General features: G+C 39.4%; 1 protein-coding gene across 3 annotated transcripts; it reads left to right on the forward strand.

The window, feature by feature from the left end:
* The first annotated feature begins 629 nt into the window (after positions 1 to 629).
* RNFT1 (ring finger protein, transmembrane 1) lies at positions 630 to 9,854 on the forward strand. 3 transcript variants are annotated; one of them, XM_042791321.1, is made up of 9 exons: positions 630 to 752; positions 2,690 to 3,053; positions 3,420 to 3,496; positions 4,095 to 4,195; positions 4,834 to 4,987; positions 6,677 to 6,835; positions 7,685 to 7,750; positions 8,610 to 8,711; positions 8,905 to 9,854. In XM_042791321.1, exons 2-9 carry the CDS (start codon positions 2,732 to 2,734, stop codon positions 9,037 to 9,039), a joined length of 1,116 nt encoding a protein of 371 aa, XP_042647255.1. In that variant the 5' UTR covers positions 630 to 752; positions 2,690 to 2,731; the 3' UTR covers positions 9,040 to 9,854. The 3 variants fall into 3 exon arrangements, with proteins under 3 accessions (XP_042647255.1, XP_042647256.1, XP_042647254.1); XM_042791320.1 differs by having other exon boundaries at positions 631 to 752; positions 2,690 to 3,107; XM_042791322.1 differs by lacking the exon at positions 6,677 to 6,835 and having other exon boundaries at positions 2,690 to 3,107.
* Positions 9,855 to 10,348: the final 494 nt, after the last annotated feature.

The following is a 10,348-nucleotide window of genomic DNA, read 5'->3' on the forward strand; positions in this document are numbered from 1 at the left end:
TTTTCAAAACTCCTCAGATATTAGGCACCAGTTTCAGTGTGAGCTGCATACCTAAACACTTTCAGAAAAATATCTGAGCCAAGGAAAACAGATGCCATTTCTGGACGCAAACTAATTTATTCAAGAGCATATTTTGAAAGAAAACCCTGTATCTGTTTAATTTCAAGCTTCTCCTAAGAGCTACGGCAGCATATTTTGAAAGGAAACGCTGTATCTATTTAATTTCAAGCTTTTCCTAAGAGCTACGGCAGCATTAACCAGGGCAGCATTTTCCTCAGGTTTCCTAGGAGGCAAAGCCAATTTCCAGACAGCAGGACTTCCCTGCGGTGAGCACTAATCGCCACCGAGAAGTAATGATACCGCAGTACATGTACATATTTTTATATATATTTCTTAATTTCCTTCGTTATTATTGCCTTCCCCGATTAATTTTAATTGAGGCTTATAAATAAAAAGCAACAGGACGCACTGGCCCACCCGCACCGTCCGGCGGGCCCGGCCCTAGTGCGGAGGCGACTCCCCCTCACGGCCCCGCGTTCCCTGACGGGGCGAAGGCCTCGACGAGCCGCGGCCGCTCGTTGCCGGAGCAACGCCCAGCTCGGGGCCTTCCTCCTCTTCCCTCACGGCTCCACCTCTTCCTCCCCCCGCCGCGCCCTCTCCCACCCACTCGGCCTCGGTGGCGGCGATGGAGGCGCCGGGCGGCCGCGGCCTGGGCAGCGGCGCCGGGGGGGAGGCACCGCCCGCCTGATGAGGTACCGCCGCCGGGCCCGGGCAGGGGCGGGCGGGCAGGGGGCTGCCGGCGGCCGCTGCCCCTCAGAGCCCGGGGCGGGGCGGGGGGGGGGGGAAGCGGGGACGCGCCTCCAAGGTTTATCCCTCCCGGCGTCGGTGGAGCCTCCCCCGGCGCTGCTCTCAGCGGCTCCTGACCTCCCGCCGCTTCCCAGGGGCCGGCGGCCGGTTCCGGCCCGGCGCGGCCGCCGCGGCCCAGCGAGCAGCGGCCTGGGAGCGTCTCCCCAAGTGCGGCGGGAGGCATCGGCCGGGGGAGAGATGGGGAGCGTTGGGGGGGCAGAGCCTTTATCCAAGACCTTACTTGAGCTAATTAGGGGAGGGGGGGGGGGGGGAAGAAATTCTGGAAGCTGCGTGCGGGTTTCTTAACGCTTTCAAATCCCGGTGAATAACTTCCTTGAAAGTTTGTTAGGCAGAGTGCCAAGGGAGGCTGCATCGAACAATGGGAGCGCTCACATTTTTTTAAACACTGAACTGTCAGTTTTTGCAGAAGCAGGCCCTAAACCACTAACTGAAGAGTGCTGATGAGGGTGGGGGGTTTTTATTCCTCCCCCCCCCCCTTTTAAAAAGAGCATTCATGCCTCGATCGTGCAGACACACCAAGTAATACTGCTCATACAAGTTAATAAGATCTCCAATTTATTTGCTTTATTCATGTGCATAAAATTACAGAACATGGATTTTGGCTTAAGTATGATGTAATCTTTGGCCAACAAAAATATAGTAGTAGCACCAGCAGCATTTCTAAATGGCAGTAAATTCCCCTATTCTGATACTGTTTAAATTCATGCAATTCAGTCTTCTTTAGCTTTTAACTTGGAGATTAGATTAGAAGTCTAGGTTTGTGCAAATATAAAACTTGCAGTGCAAAACCAATTTTGTGTTAACCTTTTTGTATCCCCAGTGAAACTAGCTGTGTATATATGCTAAGGCTTGGAAAAGATAATTTCAAAGAGGACGCTGGAAGAGTCTGAATTGTTGAAAAAGGATTATAATAAAATCTAAAGTGTTTCAATAATATTATTCAACAGTGACAAGTATTGTGCCAAATCTGGCTTCAAAGCATTTTCAAAAATCATTACTCTTATGTCACACCAGCCCAGAGAAGTAGATTTAACACTATGACCAATGTAAAGACTGACACAGGATTGAAAAACTACCCATGAAGATGATCGAAAGATAGCAGTGGAAAGAAAGAAAACCTCATTTGGGTGGTCTCGCTGTTAGATTACTGCTTGTTGGCTGCACTTCTTTTTTTCATGTAGACCATATGGTCCAGGCTTTTTAAAATGCTTCTTACAAAATGGACTAACCTGGTTCTGCTCACTTACGCAGACAGGATAATCTCATTAATCTCATAATGGCTCTCAATTCTGAGCATGCCCTGGCTTTTGACTAGACTTGTCTCTGAACAAATGCTTACAATTTTATGGATGCGTATAAATGTATTCTTTGCTTCCTTCCCATCATTGTTTGCTCCTTCTTTGGCCTACTACTGTTACTATTTTTATGAAATTATGCAGCACTGCTAACATCTCTCCTGTACAAGCTACTGCTGGTCTATTCAGCAGCTTTTGCACTGAAGCAACTTTAGATTTTACTAAGGCAGCCAGATTCCTTGCAGGCTAGAAAATCTGCACGTGAATGAAAGGAAAACATTTAATATGGCATATGGAAAGTTGCCCCATGGAGACAGGGTGCAAACCCAGCATGCCAGCTTTAAGAACAAAGACAGTATCTCTCAGAATCTTTACTTCATTCAGGCAATCACTCAGAACAATCTATTGTATTTTTGTGTTTGGTTGTTGTTGTTTTTTTTTTTGTTGTTGTTTTTTTTTTTTTTTTTTCCTTCCCCCTGAACTAGTTACCTCTTCCTTCAACTGTGACTTTTTATACCCCACTCTAGGAGACAAAATAGCAAGAATCTGGACCAGAAAAAAAACCCACCATGCAACCAAATTGCAGTCATCTCCACAACATCCAAGGGAGTGGTGATAACTCTTCATCTTCTCAGAGCGCCCACGCAGCGAGGTTGTCAGGAGAGAGCTCGTGCCATCAGAGCGGAGATGTTCGCATCCAGCTAAACTCTGCTGGGGGAGAAGCCCGAGAAAACGCGAGTTCCCGGCACTCAAGGCCAGGTTCCCAAAGTCGCTCACATGGCCATGCCCACAGCGAAGCAGGGGGGCTCAACGATTCCGCTCCAGACTCGGAGGAACACAGCGGCGGCTCCCTCTCAGAGCTCCGATACCTCCTCCAGTGGCTGCACAAAAGTCTGCCGTATATCTTGATTCTGTGTGTCAAATTGATCATGCAGCATATAATTGGTAGAGTATAACAAAATAAGGTCTGAGGGAACAGACCCTCCCCCCCCCAAGAGATAGACTAATAACCATGCCTGAAATATAATTCAATTTATTTTTAGCTTTATTTTTATTTGCTTTATTCATCAGAAGGAGAGATATACTAAACTACATTTCAGTGGCTTCTGTTTCCTTTGCTGGCATATGTACAACGTGCTTAATTATTTTGGCTTGATAGTCTGAGCTATTAATTGTAATTACAAAGACATGTTTTTTAACCCAGTTCAGTAAAGTTTTTTATTTTCTTGTGTATAACTGAACCTTTTTTCCTGCTAGGCATTTCTCTTGGAATTGGGCTGCTAACAACTTACATGTATGCAAACAAAAGCATAGTAAATCAGGTTTTTCTAAGAGTAAGTATCACCATATGCAACAAATTCTGTAAGTTACCAAGATCTTTATCCATCAATTTCTGAAAGAAATGTGAATGGAAATACTGTTTAATAATATTAGGTGTCAGGGTTTCAAGATGGAAGCAAAGTCTTGCTGCATCTGTACAGTGTAGAGCTTCTCTGATAAGTAAGGTTTGCAGAATTCAAAGAGGGTATTTTTTTCCCCTTTGAATACTGAAGTCACTTCAACTGATAAAAGCTTTTTGGAATTTATAGAACTTCTTAACTATGTTTGTGGAATGAAATAGTGGTTGACAGGTTAAACTTTCAGGTGTCTCTGTTCAATCCCAAAGGATAATTTGTTGTTTCTTTGGAGTGGGGTGGGTTTTGGTTGTGTTTTTAGAAAAAACCTTGATACATGTAGAAATTGGTTTGTTGAAACACTAAAATTACTGCTTTACCTTTCCACTGAGTTCTATTTTACTGGCCGAAAACCACTAAGATAAAATCCTCTAGCGGTAACTCTGTTCAGGTACAACAGACTTAGTGCTTTGGAGATACATTTAAGACACTGATACCGAGATAAGGACTGTAATATGTCTTTACAATTATCCTACAGGAACGGTGCTCCAAGGTGCAGTGTGCTTGGTTACTAGTATACCTAACTGGATCATCTCTCCTCTTGTATTACACCTTTCATTCTCAGTCACTGTATTACAGGTAAGTAGAGGAACATCGCACATCATAAATTACACAAAATTAAATATTAACTGGGAACGTTTTATTTAGGCTGCTGCTGTTTTTCTCCGTGGCATTGGTTTCTCTTTCAACTTAATCTCTGCTCCTCTTCTGCCAAACTGAGCAGGTGCTGTCCTTAAAGACAGTATGTTGGAATTTGCAAGATCAGACCCCAGACTCAGTGGCACTCCTGTACCGTGGGGAATGTACCTGGGTTTGATTCCTAGCTTTGACCCTGCCCCTTTGCCTTTGGAATACTGAATATGGCATTCTGGAGCTCTGTGGAGTTTGTCTCCAATTTATTTTTTTTTCCCTTACCATTCTGTAGCTACAGTCTTGGTTGTAAATCAGTCAAAGACTGTATTGCTAAAATGAGAATGGCAGGCCTGTCTCTAGAGGATGGGGGTTGTGATGATGATACAGAAAAGAAGGTTAACAAATGAAAAGGTTGCCTGAGATCATGAGTGATCAATTTACAATAAAGAGTTCATTTTCCTAGCAAATATTTTCCCTCCATGTAAAGCAGGTTTCCTTTTTTAATTAAACCTGCTGTGATAATCTCTGGTTATGCTTTCCTTTAAATAGGGTGCTCCAGTAACTTCTGATACTTCTTTTTGTAGCTTAATCTTCTTAAACCCTACTGTGGATTTTATGAACTTCTGGGAGGTACTTTGGATTGTGGGAGTCACAGACTTTATTCTGAAATTCCTCTTCATGGGCTTCAAGTGCTTTATTCTCTTGGTGCCTTCATTCATGATGTCCTTTAAATCCAAGGTAAGGAAACAAACTATATTTTTGCTTCCTTAGGAAGTTTCTTTTACAGTAAAAGTAGCTAACTGTTAAATTCTACCCAGAGAAAATCTTTTTAATTAAAGGTCTGTATATAATCCCCCAGTGGGCAAGAAAACCCTGTGGATTACGTGTTCTTCTCTGCTTGGTGCTAAGGAAGGTTTACAGTCTGATTTGAAACAATTGCTTGTATTATGTCATCAGATAAATGGATTTATTTCTGTCTCTAACTGGGGGGGGATGAAGAAACCTTTTATTTGCTGCAATGTAAGAATGTGTACACAGGTGGTTAGCGTGGAGCAGCTGAAGCACAGTAAATTTTTTACATGCTCAACAGTAACTGACATGGAAAAAATTTAAGATCTGAAAATGCAAACAGCTGTTTTTTCTGGGTCTTCAAAAAATTACTCAAAATTTTATTTTTGTTAATATACTTAAGCAATATTTGTGCCAGATTAACAAATTTGATTCATAGCTTAATTCCTCAAACCAGTGAAGTTTAATAATTTTCACAGAAGCCTACACTGGTTGGCAGGGTATTTATTTTTATTTGCTTCCCAAGGTAAGACAGACAAAACCAATTAAATTTCATGTCAAAATAGCAAATACAAATACTGGTTCAGAAAAAAAAAATTAACAAGTACAGTTTAGATGTGGTAGCATTTTAATAAGATGTTTTGGTAGGTTTTATCTCTTAAAATGTACCAGAACAAGTTTATCACATCCAACTGATTTCTCTAAATACTAGTTTATAATCAAGATCTCTAGTTTATAATCTCAAGCTGTTTTTTTTCTACAGCTAGTGATGTAACATCCAAAAAATACTTATTGAAAATTCCATTACACCATGACCTAAACTGTGGCTAAATTAAAGAAGGAATCTGGTCAATAGTGGTGAATTGTGGCATTATCCAGTGTACTTTATAGGAGTGCTTCATCCCTGTTTAATAAATAGAGTTTTAAAGACAAACTTAAGGGAGTAAAGGAAGAGCCAAGCTAAGTATCTGTTACAGACACACACACACAGTGCTCTCAGCAGGCTACTTGCGCTTTGCAGTCATCATTTAGTAGTTTTTTAGGGTGTAATTGAACTCCGTTTACCTGTTCAGTCCAGCTACCCTGTGCTTCTTTCCTGGCCCCTCAATTTTCTTATCACTCCATCCTATATAGGAGTTAATTATCACAAGACAAGGCCTCTTACACAGGCATGAAATAATGTTTACAGGAAAACAGTTTGTAATTTATGTCTGTTAATAAAAGAATTGGCCTTACTCTCATTTTTTAATCCTGAATGCAGGATGACTCTGCTAACAACAAGCTGATCTACATGACCAAATTAGTCTTGTTTTTCTTTTTCATGTAACTTTTATTTTCTTTTCTAATGATTATGAAATTAAGTCTGATAGCATTGTTAAGTAGGTAGGCATCTGACAAAGCCATCCTGTTTTAGCCTATTAATTTGATTTTCTGTAGTACAGCAATCAATCGTTACTATTATTTGGACAGTTGTGATGAGACTCATCATCTGGTCTTCATTCTTTTTCAGGCTTCATATTTATTTCAAGTTATTATGAGAGGAAGTTACTCAAAAGACTAACAGTGCATCTTTTCTCTATATTTAAAAAATCCTTTGTGTTTTAAATCTTGAGCGATTCCTTTGCATGTCTTGCTTAGGGCTACTGGTACATGCTGTTAGAAGAACTCTGCCAGTATTACCGTATGTTTGTCCCCATACCAGTTTGGTTCCGTTATCTTATTGGCTATGGGGAGCTGGACAGTGTACTAGGATGGACCCTTGGGATATTGCTGGGCCTTCTCTACCTCATCCTCAAAGTATGTAAGCTTTATATTCCTCTCAAACTATTTTGCAGTAATTATCACTGGAGGGCTAGAGACACATAAGCTGACACACTTCTGAAAGGTCTCTGGTGTTTGAACTGACTTACAAGATGATGATTCAGTTTAACTGATACAGCTTTCCAAAACTGATAGGAAAACTGGCTCAGGACACTCAATCTTCTCTTTCCTGCACCTGTTCAGGAACGGATCAGAGTTCCGTATCAAAGAATATTTACTACAGGTCCCCTCAAGTCGGACACAGATCAGATTGCTATCAGATATTGGTAACAAAAAAGAGCTTGCAAAAACAAAGGTAAAATTCATGGCTGAAAGAATCAGCATTTTCCAAGAAACTAGATTTTCTCTCTGCTAGAAGTATCCTGTGTGATGCTAAAGAAGTGAAATGTAAGTGTTCATACCAGCTGTCTGCTTCACCAAAGAGCTAATCTGCCCCAAATGTAACCAGACTCAATACAGGTTTGGCTTTGAACATGAAAAATACTTTATAATGCTGTGGTATCTTAATTACAAGTCTAAAGACAATTGCATATATGATAATACTGCTGATATATTTGCACTTGAGTGCTTAATTTCAGAAACTCAACGCTATTTTTCTTTTAACAGACACCTACTGGGAAAAAAACCTTCAGGCTAAATTCTTAATTCGGTTACACAATAAGCAGCTAAAATAGGGTCAGTCTGAACTATAGCTTTGCTTATGTTCCTGCCAACATCAAACTAGCAGGCAGACTTCTAGTGTCGGTATCTGCACAAAATCTTGGAAGCTTTTTAATTCACAGAGAAAAATGCTAAGCATAACTCAGGTTTGCCTTCCCATTTCAGCTTTTGAACTTTTTTGGACAACTGAGAAACTTCAGGCAGGTCTTACGGATATTTTGCACGCGACCAGTGAGTACTGAATTCTCTTATGACAAACTAATAAACCCAATTTACATAAAAATACTTCTTTTTTTAATGCCTTATTCCTATACTGCTTTGTGTTGTTCTAGCAAGAGACAACTGCATTTTTAAAGTAAACCCTGTATACTTGTTCTCCCGTTTCACAGTCTGAATTCCTTGACAATGTGATTACATTGTCATCTGAACAACAACCAAAAAAACCACAAAAATCTATTCTGCATGTCTCTTTAGATAAATGTATATGAAATAACATACCCTTTTTGTCCTGTTTCCTACTTTTTAACTGAAATCAGTATTGGTTGGGTGCAGGCAGAGCTTTATGCTGAAATACAATGAGAATTGAAGCTTGCCAAAATAATTGACATGCAAGTAACTTCTGCTAGAATTCTAAGTTTCTACATCATCTTCCTCTGTAGTAACAGGTATTGTTTAGAGTCTGTTATTCATGCAGTAAAATGTATAGAATATTTTGGAGCACAGTGTTATCGAACTAAAAGAATAATAAAGCACTTCTCATTTTCTAAGTGCTATCTTGATCAAATTGGAATTTGCCACAGTGTTTTGCTCAGAGGTCACTGCTAAAATAAAATTGCTACAGATTTTTCCAGTAACTATAATCAGGGAAAGATACTAACTAGACAGCATGCTAAGGAGGAACATGTAAGCTTTAGGCTCCAAGACAACTATTAAAAACTTAGCAACGTTTTGTTGGGTTAGGCATTGAATAGTTTTCCTGACACAGCAGCCCTTACTCCCCATTCCCTTCTGTCCTGGTATGTTTGTGTTTTGTTTTGGCTTTCCCCTTCCCCTAGAAACTAATATCTGCTGAAAATATCTTGGTTTACAGCACTATGGGGTGACAGCTAGCAAGAGACAGTGTTCTGAATCGGATGATATTTGTTCAATCTGCCAAGCTGAATTTCAGAAGCCTATTCTGCTTATCTGTCAGGTAATGCACATAATCAGAATTGTTTTTTGAAAATTTAAGAATATTTTAAACAACGGGTAAACAAAACAACGTGAAGTTAGATTAGTGAGTGTATGTCTTCTGCTTATTTTTAGAAATCAAGCTATGCAAATAATATACAGTCTTATAAATGGAAGAGCTTAGAAGCTCTAAGTTCTCATTCTTTTCATTACAGCACACATTTTGTGAAGAATGCATCTCTTTATGGTTTAATAGAGAAAAAACGTGTCCACTCTGCAGGACTGTTATTTCAGACCATGTTAACAAGTGGAAGGATGGAGCTACATCTATGCATCTACAGATTTTCTAAAGCATGTCAAACAACTTGTTTTACAGTTTGTTCAAGCTAAGGTTTTTCAGTTTACTGCAGATTAAATTGTAGGTGGCACAAGGAATGAGTTTCCAAATTCTAGATATCATGCTTTAATGAAATGGTCCAGTATATAAAACAGTGCAGAAAATGTTAACTTGACCTTCTTAAGTATAGAAAAGTAAGTTTTCAGAATGAATGCGGAAAAGCAGCATTGCATCTCTTGTGATTCTTGTAGGAAACAATCAAGTCCTTGAAAAATGCTACATTACTACTTCCAGGAGCTTTTTAATTCACCATTTTATTTAAAAGTTTAAGTAGAGTTCCAGACTGTACTAAATTGTATTTATCCTTCTAACATGACTCAAACCAAAAGGTCAGTCTATCAATTTTATTAAGATTATGGGCAAATTTTATACTCTGGACTACAGTGAGAATTAGAGCTACTTGTCACACTTGGCATTAAAGATCTTTTAGTGCTTGCCCAATAGATGAAAGAAATTAGCTTCTTATTCACACACTTGTAACAGCAACTATTTCTCACTGTATCTGAAGATAAGGCACAAGAATAAGACGTTTCCCCTTTAGGTTCTTGTAGACTTCTAGTGGATCTTTGGCTTAATACATAAACCAATCACTGACGTTAGTTTTTTACTTACCATTTTATAAAGTTGGTATTTTTAAAACAGATCTTTAATACTATATTTTTGTCATAACAGGAACCAGATTTTCTTACAGGGGAGAATCTATTTTATACTATATTTGCAATTTGTAGTATGCATAAAAATCAGAGAGAATAAATGCATTTAAATCTACTTGTTTGGTGCATGTTGAATAAAGAATCAAGATTCATTACTGTTTCAGTATTAACTTACCTCTAAGCACATACCAGTTTACTGCTAGGTATACTTTTCCTGTTAAACTAATGTCTCTGAAAAACAAAACACCTCCAGATGCTACAACTTATTCGTGACTAGTCTTTATGCTAATTAGAGAGCTAATTTATGCATAATCTCACTTTTTTTTTTTTTCCTGCTTGTCTTTTTTCAACTTGCTATTCAGATAAGACTGAAAAAAAACCACGCAAGTTACTGTTACAGCAAAGTTAAGTTGAGTTACAATGAACTTGAGCTTGTCTTAACTGAATACCTTTAGGAAACTTCTAAATTCAGGACAAAACAGAATTTAAAAGTTAAACACTTACTTGGTGAATGATGTAGCAACTTAGATGGCCAGGCAGAGGGACAGAGTACTGTGAAGTTGCAGCTGACACCGCCAGATTTATAGGGCTGAGAAGAGTATGGTGGGA

Source organism: Tyto alba, unplaced genomic scaffold (assembly GCF_018691265.1).
Source record: "Tyto alba isolate M040663 unplaced genomic scaffold, T.alba_DEE_v4.0 Super-Scaffold_19, whole genome shotgun sequence".
In the NCBI taxonomy this organism is placed as follows: domain Eukaryota; kingdom Metazoa; phylum Chordata; class Aves; order Strigiformes; family Tytonidae; genus Tyto; species Tyto alba.